The 22,490-nt window shown below is 42.3% G+C and overlaps 1 protein-coding gene across 1 annotated transcript; it reads left to right on the forward strand.

The window, feature by feature from the left end:
* The first annotated feature begins 2,731 nt into the window (after positions 1-2,731).
* On the forward strand, positions 2,732-16,983 carry LOC139369373 (5-hydroxytryptamine receptor 3A-like). The gene is made up of 10 exons (XM_071108655.1): positions 2,732-2,828; positions 8,030-8,190; positions 8,279-8,323; positions 8,419-8,528; positions 11,436-11,605; positions 13,263-13,420; positions 13,537-13,747; positions 14,563-14,724; positions 14,963-15,051; positions 16,762-16,983. The coding sequence occupies exons 1-10, from the start codon at positions 2,732-2,734 to the stop codon at positions 16,981-16,983; spliced, it is 1,425 nt and encodes a 474-aa protein (XP_070964756.1).
* The last annotated feature ends 5,507 nt before the right edge of the window (positions 16,984-22,490 follow it).

The raw sequence follows: 22,490 nt of genomic DNA on the forward strand, positions 1-22,490 counted from the left end.
ATACCAATTTCATTTAAGGACCAAAAAACTGACAGCTGTGCCATATAAATTGCAAAATAGTTGGGAAGAGATTTGCGATGTACCCATTCAATGGCACATGGTTTATGAATTGATACGCAAAACAACTCCAGATTCAAAACTTCACATTTTTCAATTTAAATTACTATACAAAATTCTTGCAACTAATAGAATGTTATATATATGGGGGATACAATCTTCCCAGCTCTGCAGATTCTGCTGTGAGTAGGCAGAGTCATTAGATAATTTATTTTGGTATTGTCCAGGAATGGCTGAAGAATTGCAACATTTGCCTAGAACTAACGCTGCAGATAGCAATACTGGGTGATTTGAAAAGCCATAGTCAATCAATAACATAATAATTATTTTAGCAAAAATGTTTATTTTTAATTTGTAGAAGCTATGAGAATAGAAAGGTTCAATTCTTTTGTGAAGCATCACAGCACAGTTGAAAAATATATGGCAGGTGTTGAGAGATTGAATGGAGCTGAAGGGTGGGACTAATACCAAGAAACCATACGGGGTCTGTAAAATAGCACAGTTACAAATAGAAATCAAACTGGATGGACATCAGAAATAGAGGAAGGACTAAAAGCAAACCAAAAATATCTATTGTAAAATGTGTATAAGATGTATAAATTGAAGGTAAAAGCCGAAGTGTTTATTAGTTTACTGCAATTGAGGGATCGATGGTAGGGTTTGCGGGTGTTACGGATACAGGTATCCTGTGTGTGTGTGTGTGTATGTATCCTGTGTTGTTTTCTCTCCTTCTCCCCTCACAGGTGAAAATCATCACTCCCCAATCAGTCAACAATCAATCATCAATCAGAAGACACACCTCCTCCTGTTTCCTACCCTATCACAGTTCCTTTCCCTTGGTTTAAAAACCCCATCAGTTGTTTGCTCTAGAGCTCAATCTCTCTGTAAATGCCATGTATGTAGATCTCTGTGTTTCACTCTCTCTTTGTGTCTTAACCTCTCTTTTTGTTTGAGCACCTCCATAGTACTTTGTCACCATTATAATTTGCATGAGTTATGTTACGGGTCTCATTACCATCTCCCCTAGACTGTCGGGCCAAAAGGGATTCGTAACAGCGGGGAATAATAATAAAGGTATATTCTTTAAAAAAGTATGTATGTCTATATGCGTGTATGGATATATATATTTACCCCAAAAATATATGGGGGATTGGAAATGATGCAGACCATTACATTGATGGAAGCAACATTCTTCCCGCAATATTAAGCTGATCCACCCCTTTAAAAAAATATACAGTTTAGTAAACGATGTTAAACTGGAACCTTGTCGTTTTGCGTTACGCTGTATCATGCTTTCCTACACTTAAATTGCCCTTGTATAATGGATGAGTTTGAATCCAAGCTGCAATGACAAGGCATAATGTAATTGAGCTTTTTTGTTCAGTGGAGGTCCTGCAAATCCAGGTCCAGATAAAGCATCCGGGGTGACAAAGTTGAATTTAAAAAGGTATGTGAGGACAAAACTAAGATCTTGGTAAACAGAGTTTGATTAAATGGTTAAGAGTAAAAAGTGAAAGTTTGACAGGTAGCCAAGAACAGAGACAACACGGAAGTGTCACCATGTTGTGTTTTCCTAAATCTTGATACTTACATTTCTATCAAACGTTCAACAGCTCAAGCCAGTGGACGAGCGGCAAACACCGGACACATTCGCTACCGGGCTGCACGGAAAGGATAAATATTTTTGTTTTTGAATCAGTAAAATACAATAATTATACACAATTATATAGGCTATTTGTGCAGTAATTACATTGCACCAAGATCAGTCTGTTTGTCCTTTTCTCACCACTCTGTCACGCCTACAACAGTTTATAGATTTTGAACTTGAGTAATGCGAGTTCATCACGGTTTGCGTGATGAACTCGCAGACCGTGATTGTACTAGCCAATCTGTCACTTCAGGGGAGAATGACAACTGTCTTTAAATTGGCAGGTAAAGTGGCTGCATTCAAAGCCAAACTGGAACTGTGGGGTCGGTGAGTGAACAGGGGCATATTTGACATGTTCCAAACATTAGCGGGGATTTTGGGAGAGACTAAGACTGGGCTGTCTTTCTACCAGCTGGTGCGCGATCACCTAGCTTCGCTGTCAACGGAGTTTGAGCGCTACTTCCTAACTGCCAAAGACCCACGAAGTGCAAAGGAATGGATCCGCGACCCATTTGTGAATGCCCCAGGTGAATCATCCATGTCCGTGCAGGAAGAAGATCAAATGACGGTAGCCTTAAAAGTATGTTTGCGGTAACTTCCTCTCTGCCGACCTTCTGGATTAAAATCGAGGCTGAATATCTTGAGATAGCCACAAAAGCACTGAAAATGTCCAGTAGACTGGACATAAGGAACACACTTCGGGTGTCACTTTCTTCCATCACCCCTAGATGGGACAGTGTTGTGCCGAAAAGCTCCCCCTTGCCAGAATTCTCCCCCGTCCCCCATCCTGTGAACGCGCATGCGCATGATTTCGGCAAGGCCATTTTCTTGCCTGCAGAATAACAACAAAAAAATCCATTAAAACACGTTATAAATTGATTTTAATGAGGGAAATAAGTATTTGACCCCCTCAATCAAAGGTTTCTGGCTCCCACTCTTAAAGGGAGTGCTCCTAATCTCAGCTTGTTACCTGTATAAAAGACACCTGTCCACAGAAGCAATCAATCAGATTCCAAACTCCCCACCATGGCCAAGATGAAAGAGCTCTCCAAGGATGTCAGGGACCAGATTGTAGACCTACACAAGGCTGGAATGGGCTACAAGACCATTGCCAAGCAGCTTGGTGAGAAGGTGACAACACTTGGTGCGATTATTCGCAAATGGAAGAAACACAAAATAACTGTTAATCTCCCTTGGCCTGGGGCTCCATGCAAGATCTCACCTCGTGGAGTTGCAATGATCATGAGAACGGTGAGGAATCAGCCCAGAACTACACGGGAGGATCCTGTCAATGATCTCAAGGCAGCTGGGACCAGTCACCAAGAAAACAATTGGTAACACACTACGCCGTGAAGGATTGAAATCCTGCAACGCCCGCAAGGTCCCCCTGCTCAAGAAAGCACATATACGTGCCCATCTGAATGATTCAGAGGACAACTGGGGGAAAATGTTGTGGTAAGATGAGACCAAAATGGAGCTCTTATGCATCAACTCGCCGTGTTTGGAGGAGGAATGCTGCCTATGACCCCAAGAACACTATCCCCACCGTCAAACATGGAGGTGGAAATATTATGCTTTGGGGGTGTTTTTCTGCTAAGGGGACAGGACAACTTCACCGCGTCAAAGGGAAGATGGATGGGGCCAAGTACCATCAAATCTTGGTTGAGAACCTCCTTCCCTCAGCCAGGGCATTGAAAATGGGTCGTGGATGGGTATTCCAGCATGACAATGACCCATAACACACGGCCAAGGTAAAAAAGGGGTAGCTCAAGAAGAAGCACATTAAGGTCCTGGAGTGGCCTAGCCAGTCTCCAGACCTTAATCCCATAGAAAATCTGTAGAGGGAGCTGAAGGTTCGAGTTGCCAAACGCCAGTCTCGAATCCTTAATGACTTGGAGAAGATCTGCAAAGAGGAGTGGGACAAATTCCCTCCTGAGATATGTGCAAACCTGTTGGCCAACTACAAGAAATATCTGACCTCTGTGATTGCCACCAAGTATTAAGTAATGTTTTGCAGAGGGATCAAATATTTATTTCCCAATTTAGTTTTTCTGGATTTTTTTTGTTATTCTCTCTCTCACTGTTCAGATAAACCTACCATTAAAATTATAGACTGATCATTTCTTTGTCAGTGGGCAAACGTACAAAATCAGTAGGGGAACTAATACTTTTTTCCCCTCACTGTATATGTTAATAAAAGTACAGTATTTTTAAACACTTTAGTGCTTACAAGACAGAGATTAATAACAGAGGGGAATCTGAGAATGCAAGGATTCCAACAGGGTATGAGTTGAAGCAATCAAATCTGGAGCTGACAAGGCTCTGACTTGGCATCTTGGGGGGCATTGCTGGATGGTGTGGAGAAAAAAACAGAACATTTAGGTTAGGGCTGGAATGTAAATGACATGTGGTCTCAGATGACCTAACATCTGAGAATGGGCAGGCATTCCCTTGGATGAAGAGCATCTCCGTCTTGTGTCCGGGGAATATGTACAGTACGTATGTGTGTATATATCATCTTGGAATATTAAAATATATATTTCAATTATTACTATCATTATTGTGTTTTGTGGTTAAGGGAGGTTGATAGAGATGGTGGAGGTGCCCTATTGATCAGAAATCTCAACTAGCAAGCAAGTCGCAGCAATGAATAATTGAGTGTGCGAGTTCACGCGAAGGGGGGAAGAATTCTGGCGGGGGAGCTTTTCGGCACAACACTGGGAAACAAGCTCAGGGCTCCCACTGATTCAGCTACATGGTGAGTTGCAATGTTTTTATATGGTCATTAGAGAAAAATATGCACTTTGTTTTTATAATATCATCATGTTAGACCTACTTAAACAATTTATGAAAAAGAGGCTATACTAAACTTACAGACCTAAAATATTCAGATCGTGTCGTGACCCCCCTCCCCCCCCCCCTCCCCTCCCTCCCTCCCTCCCTGATGGCCAGTCCGGGGAAAACATTGTTTAAATGAGACCGGTCCGTGGTGCAAAAAAGTTTGGGGACCGCTGCTCTAACCAAAGCCCACATGAATCGGATCCAAAGAGACTATCAGTCCTTACTCTCTGGTGATGTGTGTGAGGTCATATTTTCTTTAACATTTCTCATTTTAGTTGCTGCTTAGAGAGACCACATCTTGCTCTCACCCCCTCCTCGGTTTTAGCTCTTTTCAGACATCGTTTACTCAGTGTGACTGTCACAAAAATGCAGGTCCTGGGTGTGTGAGAGGGTTGCTTGGGCACATCTACATACTGTATGATGGAAAAAAAATGGTTTGAGCGTAGCCTGTACACTTTGTGACATTTATCCAAACATAGTTTGAAAACTAAGGGCCACAACCATAATATGTGCACGCGTTTGTGACACGTGCACACATCATGGCATGAACATGTGCAGTGTGAGACTGTTTCTCTGTCATACATGTGTATATGCGTATACATGTGTGGACGCACGTGCACATGATAAAACAAGTGAATTTAGCCAATCCATTCTGTTTGTATGTGTACAAATGTGTGCACGACAACGATGCAGACAGACACTGGGTGAGCGTGAGAGAAAGAAGAACTATCTGGACACTCCTGTCAATGGATTTCATGCATTGTATTAAGCAAAATGTCTTGAAAGTAACTGCAAACCTTGACTGCGTTTTTCGCAAAGACATGGTCGGTGACACTTAGCATGTAATGGAACATAACTCATTTGGAGTAGAGAGATCATGTTGGTCTCATTAGAAAGCTAATATTCTCTTTCCAGCACTGTATGAACATGTATTTTTGGGTCAAAGTGACTGATTATGGTAGAGCAAGTCACATAGAGTACTAGTCAAGAGTTTGGACACACCTACTCATTCAAAGGCTTTTCTTTATGTTTACTATTTTCTACATTGTAGAATAATTTTTTATTTATTTTTTTATTTCACCTTTATTTAACCAGGTAGGCTAGTTGAGAACAAGTTCTCATTTGCAACTGTGACCTGGCCAAGATAAAGCATAGCAGTGTGAACAGACAACAAAGTTACACATGGAGTAAGTAAACAATTAACAAGTCAATAACACAGTAGAAAAAAAGGGGAGTCTATATACATTGTGTGCAAAAGGCATGAGGAGGTAGGCGAATAATTACAATTTTGCAGGTTAATAACACGAGTGATAAATGATCAGATGGTCATGTACAGGTAGAGATATTGGTGTGCAAAAGAGCAGAAAAGTAAATAAATAAAAACAGTATGGGGATGAGGTAGTTTAAAATGGGTGGGCTATTTACCGATAGACTATGTACAGCTGCAGCGATCGGTTAACTGCTCAGATAGCAGATGTTTGAAGTTGGTGAGGGAGATAAAAGTCTCCAACTTCAGCGATTTTTGTAATTCGTTCCAGTCACAGGCAGCAGAGAACTGGAACGAAAGGCGGCCGAATGAGGTGTTGGCTTTAGGGATGATCAGTGAGATACACCTGCTGGAGCGCGTGCTACGGATGGGTGTTGCCATCGTGACCAGTGAACTGAGATAAGGCAGAGCTTTACCTAGCATGGACTTGTAGATGACCTGGAGCCAGTGGGTCTGGCGACGAATATGTAGCGAGGGCTAGCCGACTAGAGCATACAAGTTGCAGTGGTGGGTGGTATAAGGTGCTTTAGTGACAAAACGGATGGCACTGTGATAAACTGCATCCAGTTTGCTGAGTAGAGTGTTGGAAGCAATTTTGTAGATGACATCGCCGAAGTCGAGGATCGGTAGGATAGTCAGTTTTACTAGGGTAAGTTTGGAGGCGTGAGTGAAGGAGGCTTTGTTGCGAAATAGAAAGCCGATTCTTGATTTGATTTTCGATTGGAGATGTTTGATATGAGTCTGGAAGGAGAGTTTGCAGTCTAGCCAGACACCTAGGTACTTATAGATGTCCACATATTCAAGGTCGGAACCATCCAGGGTGGTGATGCTGGTCAGGCGTGCGGGTGCAGGCAGCGAACGGTTGAAAAGCATGCATTTGGTTTTACTAGCGTTTAAGAGCAGTTGGAGGCCACGGAAGGAGTGTTGTATGGCATTGAAGCTCGTTTGGAGGTTAGATAGCACAGTGTCCAAGGACGGGCCGGAAGTATATAGAATGGTGTCGTCTGCGTAGAGGTGGATCAGGGAATTGCCCGCAGCAAGAGCAACATCATTGATATATACAGAGAAAAGAGTCGGCCCGAGGATTGAACCCTGTGGTACCCCCATAGAGACTGCCAGATGACCGGACAGCATGCCCTCCGATTTGACACACTGAACTCTGTCTGCAAAGTAATTGGTGAACCAGGCAAGGCAGTCATCCGAAAAACCGAGGCTACTGAGTCTGCCGATAAGAATATGGTGATTGACAGAGTCGAAAGCCTTGGCAAGGTCGATGAAGACGGCTGCACAGTACTGTCTTTTATCGATGGCGGTTATGATATCGTTTAGTACCTTGAGCGTGGCTGAGGTGCATTCGTGACTGGCTCGGAAACCAGATTGCACAGCGGAGAAGGTACAGTGGGATTCGAGATGGTCAGTGACCTGTTTGTTGACTTGGCTTTCGAAGACCTTAGATGGGCAGGATGGATATAGGTCTGTAACAGTTTGGGTCCAGGGTGTCTCCCCCTTTGAATGACTGCGGCAGCTTTCCAATCCTTGGGGATCTCAGACGATATGAAAGAGAGGTTGAACAGGCTGGTAATAGGGGTTGCGACAATGGCGGCGGATAGTTTCAGAAATAGAGGGTCCAGATTGTCAAGCCCAGCTGATTTGTACGGGTCCAGGTTTTGCAGCTCTTTCAGAACATCTGCTATCTGGATTTGGGTAAAGGAGAACCTGGAGAGGCTTGGGCGAGTAGCTGCAGGGGGGGGGGGGGGGGGGGGGGGGGGGGGCGGGCAGAGCTGATGGCTGAGGTTGGAGTAGCCAGGCGGAAGGCATGGCCAGCTGTTGAGAAATGCTTGTTGAAGTTTTCGATAATCATGGATTTATCGGTGGTGACCGTGTTACTTAGCCTCAGTGCAGTGGGCAGCTGGGAGGAGGTGCTCTTGTTCTCCATGGACTTCAGTGTCCCACAGTGAAGATATCAAAACTATGGAATCATGTATTAACCAACAAATCTGACAGACAGGTGGCTATTAGAAAAAGAGTAAAGAAAGTAAAGGAAATTATTATCATCAATTAATTGTTAGCGTTCAATCAAACCTTGATCATGAGCATGTTCTCGGGCGGTTGTACTTATGTTCAATCTTAATACCTGAACATGTAAGTGTGTCTCTGCTCCTATAGGTACAGTCTCACCTGAGAGTGTGTAATGAAGTATGTGTCTGTCCCTCTAGGTACGGTGTCACCTGAGAGGGTGTGTAGTTATCAGGATGTTCTGGACCACCTGAACCTGACCAGAGGAAATGATGTGTTCACCTCCACGCGGCCCGTGCTCGACCACACACACCCAACCATGGTGCACCTGGATGTCTACCTGTACGCTATCCTCGCCGTGGTCAGTGTGTGTGTTTGTGTGTGTGGAGGGGGAGGTACGAATGTGCGTGTTATCTGGTGATATTCACATGGTGTGTGTGTGTTTCTAGATTGAGAAGTCCCAGACCTTTGTTCCCTTCATCTGGATACAACTGGTGAGTTCTTCCCCCCCCCCCCCCCCCACTATTATGTTCCACTCATTTTCCTACTGATCCATGCAACTGCTTCTCATGTCCTCTCCTCCCTCCAGACCTGGAATAATGAGCGGATCTGGTGGGATCCTAGTCAGTTCTGTGGAATATCCAGGGTCTCCGTTCCCAAAGAGATGTTGTGGATACCAGACCTCTTAATCTATGAGATGTGAGTAACAAAAGCACTCACACGCATACTCTCCATTAAAGTGGTCAATACAGTAGGCTATCAACACATTACCCACCACCCATTTCAGCTGGAGGCAGTTTAAAAAAAAAGGTTTTTATTGGTCCATAAGGGCACTACAATCATAAAAATTTAATTGCACCTTTTTTTCTAATAAACATCCTCCCACCCATTCCAAACATACAGTTGAAGTCGGAAGTTTACATAAACGAGTTTTAATGACTCCAACCTAAGTGTTTCAACCACCCACACATTTCTTGTTAACAAACAAGTTTTGGCAAGTCGGTTAGGACAACTACTTTGAGCATGACAAGTAATTTTTCCAACAATTGTTTACAGACAGATTATTTCACTGTATCTCAATTCCAGTGTGTCAGAAGTTTACATACACTAAGTTGACTGTGTCTTTAAACAGCTTGGAAAATTCCAGAAAATGATGTCATCATTTGAGTCAATTGGAGGTGTGGATGTATTTCAAGGCCTACTTTGTAATCATGGGAAAACCAACTGCACATGGGGACAAAGATCGTACCTTTGGAGAAATGTCCTCTGGTCTGATGAAACAAAAATATAACTGTTTGACCATAATTACCATCGTTATGTTTGGAGGAAAAAGGGGGAGGCTTGCAAGCCGAAGAACACCATCCCAACCGCGAAGCACAGGGGTGGCAGCATCATGTTGTGGGAGGGACTGGTGCACTTCACAAAATAGATGGCATCATGTGGTAGGAACATTTTGTGAATATGTTGAAGCAACATCTCAAGACATCAGTCAGGAAGTTAATGCTTGGTTGCAAATGGGTCTTTCAAATGGACAATGACCCCAAGCATACTTCCAAAGTTGTGGCAAAATGGCTTAAGGACAACAAAGTCAAGGTACTGGAGTGGCCATCACAAAGCACTGACCTCAATCCTATAGAACATTTGTGGGCAGAACTGAAAAAGCGTGTGCGAGCAAGGAGGACTACAAACCTGACTCGGTTACACCAGCTCTATCAGGAGGAATGGGCCAAAATTCACCCAACTTATTGTGGGAAGCTTGTGGAAGGCTACCCGAAACGTTTTGTCCAAGTTAAACAATTTAAAGGCAATGCTGCCAAATACTAATTGAGTGCATGTAAACTTCTGACCCACTGGGAATGTGAACGAAGAAAGAAATCACTCCACTATTATTCTGACATTTCACATTCTTAAAATAAAGTGGTGATCCTAACTGCCCTAAAACAGGGAATTTTTACTAGGATTAAACGTATTTGGCTTAGGTATATGTAAACTTCAACTGTACCCATGGCGTCCCCACCCTGTCCACCCCCACAAAAAAGTTTTTCGAATTCAAAGTAAACACACAAGGCAAAATAATTTGCCAATACAACACCATCAAGTAAGCATTTTACATCACATTCAACAGTTTAGAGATTTCTGAGGCTGCTACTTTCCATGTTTCCAGAGTGCTAGGAATGACTTTATTCATATGGACAGTGCATAACTCCAACATAATTACGTCCTGAAAGTATGCTAGCCATTTCCTTATATGAAGTTCATGTGGTGGCAACCAGCGCTGAACAACAAGTTCTTTGGCAGCAGTCAACCCAGCCAAAATCTACACTGTTTCCTATTCAGCTGCATACCGGTATCATCATTAAGCAACAATCTAATTGGTTCAAGGGGTACAGTTTGATCACTCATGTCAGAGAGAATATACAACACTTTCCTCCAGAACTCATAAACCTCTGGATAATCCCATATCATATGTTTGTATGTGCCAAGTGTATTGAGGCCACAGTACGGGCTTTGAGCCTATTTTGCATCTATGACAAAAGTTTAAAATGAATTAATTGAAGGTTTTGGTTCTTTGATGAGTGAAATATATTATCTGGCAGTTTGCTTGTTTAAAACACTTAACTCTGGGAAAACTGGACGTTTCAAAGTAGCCACGCCAAAATCCTACCAGAAACATAGAGGAATGTATTTAGTAAATACTTTTTGACCTCCTTTGCCATTGAAAGCAGCTTTTCTCCCTGTTCTATTGGTTTTAATATCAATTTTCCTTCATTGTCCACAAGCTAAAAGCACAATCCTGTAATCAACCCATTCTGTTTGTTGCATCTTTAGATTTACCCTCTAAGTTTCTAACTGAGATTTTCATCTGTCATATGAACCGCTCACATCAGGTGCGCTCTTAGAACAGTGCTTTTTGGCAAATGTTTGAAAATTGTTTTAGCCTACATTGGCATCTTTATTACAGTAGTTTGTATGTTCAATAATATAGCCTCCTGGCTGAGATGATAGGCTTGCTGCTGTCATATTTCAGACAGAATAGTATATTCAATAGGGAAGATAAATAACAAAGAGTGCGCACCTAACAAGGCTACTTTTCTAATGAGACACCTTGTAGTTCTTCCAACTACTTGCTAATTTTTCAAAAAGCAAGCCTGAAACCCTTTCTAAAGACTTGACATCTAGTGGGAGCCATAGGAACTGCAATCTGGGTCCTATCTATTTGTATTTCCTGTAGGCTAGCACTGAAATGGCCTGTGACCTAAAAAATAATAATTCTCAGATGGATTTTTGCTTGCCATAAGTTCATTATTTTAACAGTTTTAGAAACTTCCGAGTGTTGTCTATCCAATGCAACCCAGTATATGCATATCCTAGCTTCTGGGCCTGAGTAACAGGCAGTTTACTTTGGGCACGTCAGTCATCTGAAATTCTGAACAAAAAACAGTCTCCAAAACAGGTTAACAATTGTGGTTACTACATGATTTCATGTGTGTTATTTCATAGTTGGGATGTCTTCACTATTATTCTACAATGTAGGAAAATGTTTTAATGAGTAGGTGTGTCCATACTTTTGACTGGTACTGTACGTGTGTGTGTTTGTTGTCTCAGGATAGAGAAGGATGATGGCCCTCACAGCCCATACCTGTATGTGTCCCATGATGGGATCGTCTTAATAGAGGACGAAATGAAGGTGGTCAGCACCTGTAAGATGGACGTCCACAAGTTCCCCTTTGACACACAGAGATGTAACATCACATTCAGCTCTGCCATACACATCGGTGAGTGTTAGGTTTGAATTTTATCCTGGTATTTTACAAAATGTTCCATCCCGAGAATAAATCCCTTTTCTCCCGGGTAACCAAGTCTTTCCCGCCAAAACCGGAAGTGACATTCAAAAGCATATAAATAGGCCTGTGCGGATTTGATTCGAGCTTTGATCAGTCATTCAAGCCTGATGCTACCTGAGCCATACATTAAAAACATTTTGAGCCCTTGCTCTTCTATCAAACTACCCGTATTTAACTTTCAGTAAACAAGAGCTTGCATCCCTCTTCGAATATTGGTATAAGAAATGTTAAAATAATAAACTAATCTAGTCTCGCTTTTCCTGCATGGGACTTCAAGAGCTAAGGAGCATTTAAGAAAAGAGGCTAGTGGAGTACAGGTGCGTGCGTATTGCGCAATAGACAGAGGCTATTTAGTTAGAAGATTATACATAACCCATCATTAATTAGCGAAATAAGGAAAATACTGCATTGAATGTATTACCTGAAAGGTAGGCTAGGACACCATATATATATATATACAACATGTGGACATTATCTTTTAATCTCTTTATTAATGTTGTGTTAACGTGTGTATGTTGAAAGTCTTTGGTTTTGTCAGCCAATGTTGACCGTGGTCTTAAATGTTGACACATCAACTTGTGTGGTGCGTGCGTATTGCGCAATAGACAGAGGCTATTTAGTTAGAAGATTATACATAACCCATCATTAATTAGCGAAATAAGGAAAATACTGCATTGAATGTATTACCTGAAAGGTAGGCTAGGACACCATATATATATATATATATATATATAAGGGCTATACTGTATATCAATCTAGAACAGGATTATCTATTTTGGATGCAATTTGAATGGAGTTGATATTGCAGTGACAGGCTGTTTTAAAACTTAAATATTTGAAAAAATACAAATAAGGTAAACCCCGAAAGCCAGATTGGGATGGGTAAATTAGACACACATCGTCTTTATATTACTGTAGCCTAGGCTATGCTATCGCAAGTGCAGGCCTACCTGTCAAAGAAAGTTACCATGAGATAATAGGTCTACATAAAATCAAATCACATTTTATTTGTCACAGGTGTAGACCTTCAAGTGAAGTGCTTACTTACAAGGACTTAACCAACAATGCAGTTCAAGAAAGAGTGATGAAAATATTTACTTAATAAACTTAAGTAAAAAATAACAATAACAAGGTTGTATACAGGGGGTACTGGTACCAAGTCAATGTGCGGGGCTTGAGGTTAGTTGAGGTAATTTGTACATGTAGGTAGGGGTAAAGTGACTATGCATAGATAATAAACAGCGAGTAGCAGCACTGTAAAAACAAAAAGGGGGGGGGGGGTCAATGCATTGTGCACATGCATTGTGAACTGCGCTCCATACTGAGATTGGATGCCTGTCCTCAACCCTAGTGAGTGTGATGCGTGTGTGTAAGGTGTAGGGGTGCTTTAGGGGATAGGCAGAAGGCGGGGTGTATATCCTAAACAAACTGAGGTTTAATGCAATTGGAGTGCAACTAGTACATCTGCTCTCATCAAACCATCATATGTATACACACACCCCTGTGTGCATGCACAACACACATTTGAGTGGCTCTTCTCTTCCCTTTGTCTGTTCCCATCTTCCTCTCACTCCTCTCCTTCCCTCAGTGACAGATATACAGCTCATTCCTTTCTCTAACTCGTCCCGGGTCACCCAGGCTTCTCGTGAAGTCATGCAAACGCAGGGAGAGTGGGAGTTCCTGGACATGACTGTCTCCAGGGGCAAACTAATCTTAGATCGCGAGTGGGACCAGATCTCATACACTGTACGTCTCACACACACACTCCATATATAGCTGGATCTATGACCAGGCCCGACATTACTATGCCACATTTGACCTCACTGTCCTATCCTTCTTCCTGGCTCATCTCTTTTTCTTAGATCACCATGGCGAGGAGGCCCCTCCTCCACGTCATCAATTTCCTGCTTCCCATCCTGTTCTTTCTGTGTCTGGACCTGGCCTCCTTCCTGATCTCAGACCAGCGGGGGGAGAAACTAGGCTTTAAGGTCACCGTGCTGCTCGCCATCTCTGTTTTGCTGCTCATCCTCAATGACATACTGCCCTCCATGTCAAACAGGACCCCTCTCATAGGTCACACAGGCACACAAACATCTATATATACACAGTGGGGAGAAGTATTTGATACACTGCCGATTTGGCAGGTTTAATCCATGACGGCGTAGTGTGTTACTAATGGTGGTCCCAGCTCTCTTCAGGTCATTGACCAGGTCCTGCCGTGTAGTTCTGGGCTGATCCCTCACCTTCATGATCATTGATGCCCCACGAGGTGAGATCTTGCATGGAGCCCCAGACCGACGGTGATTGAACTTCTTCCATTTTCTAATAATTGCGCCAACAGATGTTGGTTTCTCACCAAGCTGCTTGCCTATTGTCCTGTAGCCCATCCCAGCCGTGTGCAGGTCTACAATTTTATCCATGATGTCCTTACACAGCTCTCTGGTCTTGGCCGTTGGAGTCTGTTTGATTGAGTGTGTGGACAGGTGTCTTTTATACAGGTAATGAGTGGAGAACAGGTCTGTGAGAGCTGGAATTCTTACTGGTTGGTAGGTGATCAAATACTTACGTCATGCAATAAAATGCAAATTAATTACTTAAAAGTCATACAATGTGATTTTCTGGATTTTTGTTTTAGATTCCGTCTCTCACGGTTGAAGTGTACCTATGATAAGAAATGACAGACCTCTATATGCTTTGTAAGTAGGAAAACCTGCAAAATCGGCAGTGTATCAAATACTTGTTCTCCCCACTGTATGTATATACAGTATGCACAGTCGCGCACACATACATACAAAGAGTATTGGTGTCCAACGGATGTGTTACCTCCCAGAATGTGGCTTGTGTAGTGATCTTCCATTGTCTGTTTGTGTGTGTGTTCTCCCTCACAGCGACCTACTGTATAGTGATCTTTGCCTTCATGTTGCTAAGCCTGTTGGAGACCATCTTAGTGACTCACCTGATGGAGAGAGATTCCGTACACCAAGAGACAGGTATAGACCGCGCCCCAGCATATGACTGTGACAACAAACCAGACCACACCCCCGACTCAGGTACGCCACTGACAAGTGCCACACTTTGTACTGTTTGTGTGCAGGGTAGTTTCATATAGAGGGGGAAATAGAACAGGTGATGAGTAAAATCATGAGTAAAATCATCATGACTGTGTCACCAAATGACACCCTATATATCCCCATATATTGCACTACTTTTGACAAAAGCCTAGTAGTATAGGGTGCCATTTGGGACACAGATGATAATGTCAGTGACAGAGCTGCTGATCGGTTTCAGAGGAGGAGAGGAGGCGTGGTTGCTGTGCCTGTATCTGTGATGTGTCTGGAAGAAAAGCTCCATGTGAACCATTGCCTGTTGCAGAAGAGGTTAGATTGCCTACTTTATTTTGGTTGCTTCTCAAATGGCAGCCTATAGGGATGTGGTGCATTGCTTTTGACCAGGGCCTATAGGGAAGAGGGTGCCATTTGGGATGCAAACATCGAAAGCAACGTTCTTTAATATTGGTCCTGAGTATCAACAGGGTGCAACATATTTTGCTGTAGCCAAGCACTTACAGATTCCCAACTACACTGAACAAAAATGCAAATGCAATATGCAACAATTTCAAAGATTTTGTCTGTTACAGTTCATTGAAATAAATTCATTAGGCCCTAATCTATGGATTTCACATGACTGGGAATAGACATGAATCTGTTGGTCCCAGATACCTTAAAAAAAAAAAAAAAAAAGTAGGGGCGTGGATCAGAAAACCAGTCAGTATCTGGTGTGACCACCATTTTCTTCATGCAGTGCGACACATCTCCTTCGCATATAGTTGATCAGGCTGTTGATTGTGGCCTATGGAATGTTGTGCCAAGTTGCTGGATATTGGCGGGACATGGAACAAGTTGTAGTACACGTCGATCCAGAGCATCCCAAACATGTTCAATGGGTGACATATCTGGTGAGTTTGCAGGCCATGGAAGAACTGGGACATGGGGCAGTGTAGGAATTGTGTATAGATAGATTATTGTGACATGGGGCAGTGTATTATCATGCTGAAACATGAGGTGATGGCGGTCAATGAATGGCATGACTATGGGCCTCAGGATCTCGTCACGGTATCTCTGTGCATTCAAATTGCCATCGATAAAATGCATTTGTGTTCGTTGCCCATACCATAACCCACTGGCACCATGGCCCACTCTGTTTACATCGTTGACATCAGCAAACCACTCGCCCACACAACATACACTCTGCTATCTGCCTGGTACAGTTGAAACCGGGATTAATCCGTGAAGAGCACACTTCTCCAGCTTGCCAGTGGCCATTGAAGGTGAACATGTGCCCACTGATGTCAGTTACGACGCTGAACTGCAATCAGGTCAAGACCCTGGTGAGTACGACAAGCTTCCCTGAGACGGTTTCTGACAGTTTGTGCAGAAATTCTTTATTGTGCGAACCCACAGTTTCATCAGCTGTCTTGGTGGCTGGTCTCAGACGATCCTGCAGGTTGAGGTCCTCGGCTGGCGTGGTTGCACGTGGTCTGCGGTTATGAGGCCGGTTGGACGTACTGCCATATTCTCTAAAATGATGTTGAGGCGGCTTATGGTAGAGAAATTAACATTAAATTCTCTGGCAACAGGTCTTGTGGACATTCTTGCACGTTCCCTCAAAACTTTAGACATCTGTGGCATTGTGTTGTGTGACAAAATTGGAAATTTTAGAGTGGCCTTTTATTGTCCCCAGCACAAGGTGCAGTGGTGTAATAATCATGCTGTTTCATCAGCTTCTTGATATGCCACACCTGTCAGGTGGATGGATTATCTTGGCAAAGGAGAAATGTTCACTAACAGGGATGTAAAATTAATTTGTGCACAACATTTTAGAGAAATACAATCTTTGTGCATAATGGAACATTTCTGGATCTTTTATTTCAGATTATGAAACGAGGCCAACACTTTACATGTTGCGTTTATATTTTTGTTCAGTATACTTCGGCAACATTTTTTTTTTTTTACACGTGTAGAGTTCCTTTTTCTCTCATGTTAATGATCTCACAGTACTAATAATAATCTCATGTTGATAATCTCCAGGTCATCTGTAGCGAGCAAGGAGAGTCTCGCCTGCTGCTGTTGATTCTGGGGGACCTACGGGCGGTTGAGCGGACATTAGCGTTGTTCGCCAGTGGCAGGAGGGAGGGGAAACCTGGCTATTGGACCAGAGTGGCACGGCGCCTCAACGCCGCCTTCTTCACCATCTACCTCATCTCTGTCATGCTCTTCATTAGCCTTATGTGTAAGGAGTGGTTAAATTAGACCTAGAATTAAATTACAAATTGCATATCCATATCTAGACATCAGAGCATGCTTGTATACTTTATGTTTACGTCCCATTTCTCACGTGCAGTGCCACTGTCGATGGGCGTTTTGAAAGGCATGTGCATAAAATACATTTTTTTAATATTTAGCATATTCGAACACTATGGAGAGTACTTATGTTATCCAACTGTGTGCTTTTCATTTCATATGTCATGTTAAATGAAACTAAATAATTTTATTGTAGACTATGCTTTACACCAAATAAAAAAAGAACTGAAAGACCTTCCAGTGTGTGAATGTGTGCAGTGAGATGGAGAAAGGAAGAGAGAGCCTTGCCAGTTGCTTCTCCAAGCTGTAGGTGGCAATATGCTCTGAAATGTCGCATCACTGTCCCAACACCACTTGGACAGCTCGAGTTCAATCAATGACGTGGATTTTCTTTGTAACCACTGCAGCCTCACTACTGCCACATAAATTAGAGATTTGTCAGACTGTTTTGCCAACTCTTTAAAGTAGAGAATATTGTAGTATTTATTCGTAGGAAAAAAGGGTTGGAGACGCCTGCGATTTCTCAGTGAAACCGGTGAGTAGTTTGGTGCCCGTGGAAGCATTACATTAGAAGAAAAGTAACTTTTTAGCCCGGTTAGTTATAGCTACATAGTGGTGTCACAATCATTGACAGTAATAGAATAACACTTATAACACTCGAACACTTAAAAAAAAAGAAGTAAAACTGCATAAACCTAATGTCAAGTTAAAGTGTACTGCTAGCTAGCTAACGTTAGCCCGCTGGTTCGCTACCTAACGTTTATGTGTATGCTCTCCACTTTCTGGAGGACCGCGTTCTGAAATCAGTGGAATTCGAGTATGATAGCTAAGGAGATGGAGAAAACACCCGTCTGGATTACATTGTCAAACTAAGGCAACCATGCATGGTATCAGACAGGAGACACGTCCAACCACAATGTATACTGGTAAGATTTTCAGATATTACACATTTCTAAATTTGACAAAGTGGTTTCATTTCAAGTGTACTGTTAGCTAGCTAACATTATGTGTATGATCTTATTCTTTGCATCTCAGACACATTTGCTTGACTAGCCATATAACCTGGTTGGTTAGCTACCTACAGATTCATGCAGGGTAGTAACATAAGTTGTGATTATTGTCCATTGTTTAGCTAGCTAGCTAAATGTCTTAACAAAAAGACTCCACTCTAATTTAAAAAAAGTTAGTGTTTTGTTAGCTAGCTAGCTGGCTCGATAACTTACGTTACATCATGCGTTGGGATTCATTGTTTACCTAACTAGCTATCTAGCTACATTTCTTATCAAAAGACTAATCTTAGTGTGCAGAAAAACTGATGCATTTTTTTCAACACCCATTGAATATGTCCGGTGTCAATAAACGTCGGCAACAAAGCATAATTCAATTGTTGCCAGCAGCACAGTTAGTCACCAACACTCTAGATAACATGAAAAAAAAGCCTAACCAGCTCTGCTAGGGCGAGTAAAATGGTCAGAGTGGGGTTGTTCTCTCATTGTGTCTGGAAGTAGCTAGCCAATGTTAGAAGTTAGCTTGGGTGCTTAACTGTAGTTGTAAGGTCAGAGTTTTTGGAACAACCCTACTTATTTGGCCAGAGTTTCCAGTGTGCGCTCTGAACGCGAAAACCACAGATAGCGTGATAGGGCAAGTAATGTTCAGTGAGCTGTTGTCTGGAAGTAGCTGGCAAGTTAGTGTAGAATGGTTGGATCAACCCTTAAAGAGATGGGTGGGGCTAAGGCTTAAGATGGTGTGAACAATGCTGAATGGGTGTCGACAAAGGGCTCTCCTATAGTAGTACCAAAACATTGAAACATGGTTTTCTCAAAAGTGAGTTTTACAAGTTTCAAAGCAGAATTACTTTCCCATTGTTTCTAACCAACTCTATACGTTCTTGTTGCAACTTGATTTTAGCACGCTCCATATCTTGTTTAAATGCCAATTCCTTTTCATACTTTACACAATCATGCTCTAGCTTCTCACGATCATGCTCTAACTTCTCACGATCATTTTGCCGATCATGCTCTCTCTTCTCACGATCATGCTCCAGCTGTAACAGAAGCAGTTCTTTCTGCTGTTCAAAAAGAAGGCTACTAGGACTAACCGATGGAATGGCCATTGTAACGTTATGGGGAGACGACAAATTCTCAGCAGAGGCTGGCCCAGTAGTAACTTCAAGAATACCACTCTCCATCAGATTGGCCTTCAATATCAACCTAATAGAATTCTTTAGACGTTTATCACTAATCTCAACCTTGTAGTGTTCAGCGATCTTCAACAGCTGTTCTTTAGTACCTAAATCTAACAATTACTCCGATGGAAAGCGAATGAATTCATCTACATAAGACGCCATAGTTACAAAAAAAAAATCTCGCTCTTCCCCTCTGCTGAGCACACCAGACCACAACCCCAGAATTGACAATCACCCTGAGCACCACAGAAGAGAGATGAGATACGGAGCTTCCCCAAAACCTACAATAACTCAACCCTAGTCTTCGTGCGGATTTGCGGTGGGAATTGACGCACTGTAGCCCACTGGCAAGGAAAAACTCCCCAGCATGCTGGCAAATTCCACCAAGCCACGGATGTGCCCCCGAGACAACTGCTCAGTCCACAGACACCACACAAAAATAACAAACATTAACCATGCCCAACATATTCCAAAAAATGAAACATGTCGCTAAGCCTATCAGGGGAAAAAGGCTATAGCGCCAGGTAGCAAGTTCCACTACCCTACCCAAATCTCCCACCGAGGTACACAGCCGATTACTCACCTCAGACTGATGGCCCAACAGAAAACTAACCATTATACTCTCTCCAACGCAGCACACAACCCAAGCAACAAAGGCAACCAATACTGGACCTATCAAACAAACAAAAAATATGCAAACCAAACACGTACCTCCACGGTCTCCCAACCCAATAGTTCAAATATTCCGGACGAGCCCCCACTTGTCACGAACCGGCTCAAAGCCCGTAACAAAAGGGAGACAATGTGGAGATAAGGAGTAACAAAATATATATTTATTAACTAAAGCAACTAAGGAAAATATACACTGGTGTGTGTAATCAGTAATCAGTATTGTGAGTGTTTTGCATGCATGAATGTGATAATGCAGGGTTTTGAAAAGGTGCTAACGCAAACAGCCAAAAACCACCAAGAAACACAAAAAAAACTATCAAAGTGTCTACATGGAGAGAGTCTCCTCCATGAATGGGGAAGTGGTGTATTTATCCTGGGAAACACCTGGGCCCAGGTGTTTCCCATGTAGCTGACGACCCTCCCAACTCCGCCCACCAGCATCCTAATAAGGGAACAACAAAGAGAGAATACGGCAGACAGAGTGGGAAGGTCGTCACACTGGATGACCATTTTCTGTTTTGCTTATGGCCTTACAGAGTTGGTTGAGTGTGGTGTTAGTGCCAGCATCGGTTTGTGGTGGTAAATAGACGGATACGAATAATATAGATGAGAACTCTCTTGGTAGATAGTGTGGTCTACAGCTTATCATTAGGTTCTCTACCTCAGGCGAGCAATACCTCAAGACTTCTTTAATATTAGACATCGCGCACCAGCTGTTATTGACAAGACACACACCCCCACCCATTGTCTTACCAGACGTAGCATCTCTATTCTGCCGGTGCATGGAAAATCCCGCCAGCTCTATATTATCCATGTCGTCATTCAGCCACAACTCTGTGAAACATAAGATATTAATATCCCGTTGGTAGGATAATCGTAGGTCATCAATTTTATTTTCCAATGATTACATGTTAGCAAGTAGAACGGAAGGACGTGGGAGTTTACTCGCTCGCCTATGGATTCTCAGAAGGCAGCCCGATCTGCGTCTTCTTTTGCTTAGTCTTTTCTTCACGCAAATGACGGGGATTTGGGCCTGTTCCTGGGAGAGCAGTATATCTGTTATGAATAATGACTAAACAATATCTACATTTTAAATAGAACTATAACTAATTAAACACTTTCTTATTTTATTATATCTGATTAATAATATAAATTCATAAGGAAGGGATTGTGGAGCATGAAACGGGGGGTAATTAAATAAAATAAATACCTTTCCAGCTAGGTTGGGGAGGGCTGGATTGTGGGTTTTAAGTAAGCAGAAAGGATCGTTAACCTATGGTTGAACCGACTCAACTTAGCTCTGGGGTGTTTTCCTAGGTTTTCCATTATCTGGAGCTGTCTGCTGAATAGTGATAGATGAAGACTTCAGAAGTTTAATCTTGATTTAACTGTGTGTCTGAAGTGAGCGAGCGAGGGGGTGGGAATAAACTTTTGAACTGTTCTGTCCTTGTCGATAGGTTTTAAAATGTCCTTCCCCCTATGATGTCATATTTTGTATATAAACTTTGTGGTTTCATGGCAGCGCGCTCCGAGAATAAATACTATTATCTAATTGATATTTTATGCATATAAGAATCTTACAAATTCAATTAATGAAAACATATTGAAATTACATTAACAATATCCTTCTCGTCGGACTCGTTAAAGGAAAAGCTTCTGCCAGTTCCGGGGGAGTAATCGCTGTTCTGATGTCCAGAAGTTATTTTCGGTCATAAGCGATTGGTAGCAGGTGGTGACGTTTGCAGGGAGTGTTACACTCCCGGGCGAAATGTCCAATTTCTTACAATTAAAACATTTTATATTTTTCTTTTGACTCACCTTATCCACTTCTCGACTTTATTCCTTTTTCTACCTCTATTATACCTCCCTCGGCTTCAGCAGGATTCACATATGGGTGGTGATTTCGCAGGTAGCTCCTGCAGCCGTATTCTCTCAACCACTATTTCATCGACTGGATTACCTCTGTATTCTTGGTATATTCGAGAAGGATATAGTTTGTTACCCTCAACTCCACCCAATTGGTTAACTTTTTCATCTGCGGGAGCGGAGGGCAACGTATCTTGGCTCTTTTTAGACTTACTACTATCTACATCCAACTCTTATTTGCTTCTGAAAGCCAAACTCTGGCTGTGTATAACCCCTGTTTATTCTGCTTTTTCACATTTTTTCCACATTCCTTATGTATCTGTTTTATAAGTGATTCCAGCTTTTCTACATTTAGACGGCCATCAAAATCATATTTCTTTCTCCATTTTAGACCGAAATCAATGTTTCTCTTGTCTCCGTTTCATATAACGCTCGTCTCCCGTTAGTTCCGGCACCTCTGAGGAATTTCTACCCATCCTTAATCCTTACCGTTACTAGTAGCTATGGTATTTAATCACTTATCTATGCCTTTCTATATTTTATTTTACCTTCTATGTGAGTGTATTTCTATGAATCTGCTATTTACCGTTACTTAGTTACTTTAGTTGCTTTTCTGTCTGACTACAGTGCCTTGCGAAAGTATTCGGCCCTCTTGAACTTTGCAACCTTTTGCCACATTTCAGGCTTCAAACATAAAGATATAAAACTATTTTTTTGTGAAGAATCAACAAGT

This window comes from Oncorhynchus clarkii, chromosome 17, assembly GCF_045791955.1.
Source record: "Oncorhynchus clarkii lewisi isolate Uvic-CL-2024 chromosome 17, UVic_Ocla_1.0, whole genome shotgun sequence".
NCBI classification, from domain to species: Eukaryota; Metazoa; Chordata; class Actinopteri; order Salmoniformes; family Salmonidae; genus Oncorhynchus; species Oncorhynchus clarkii.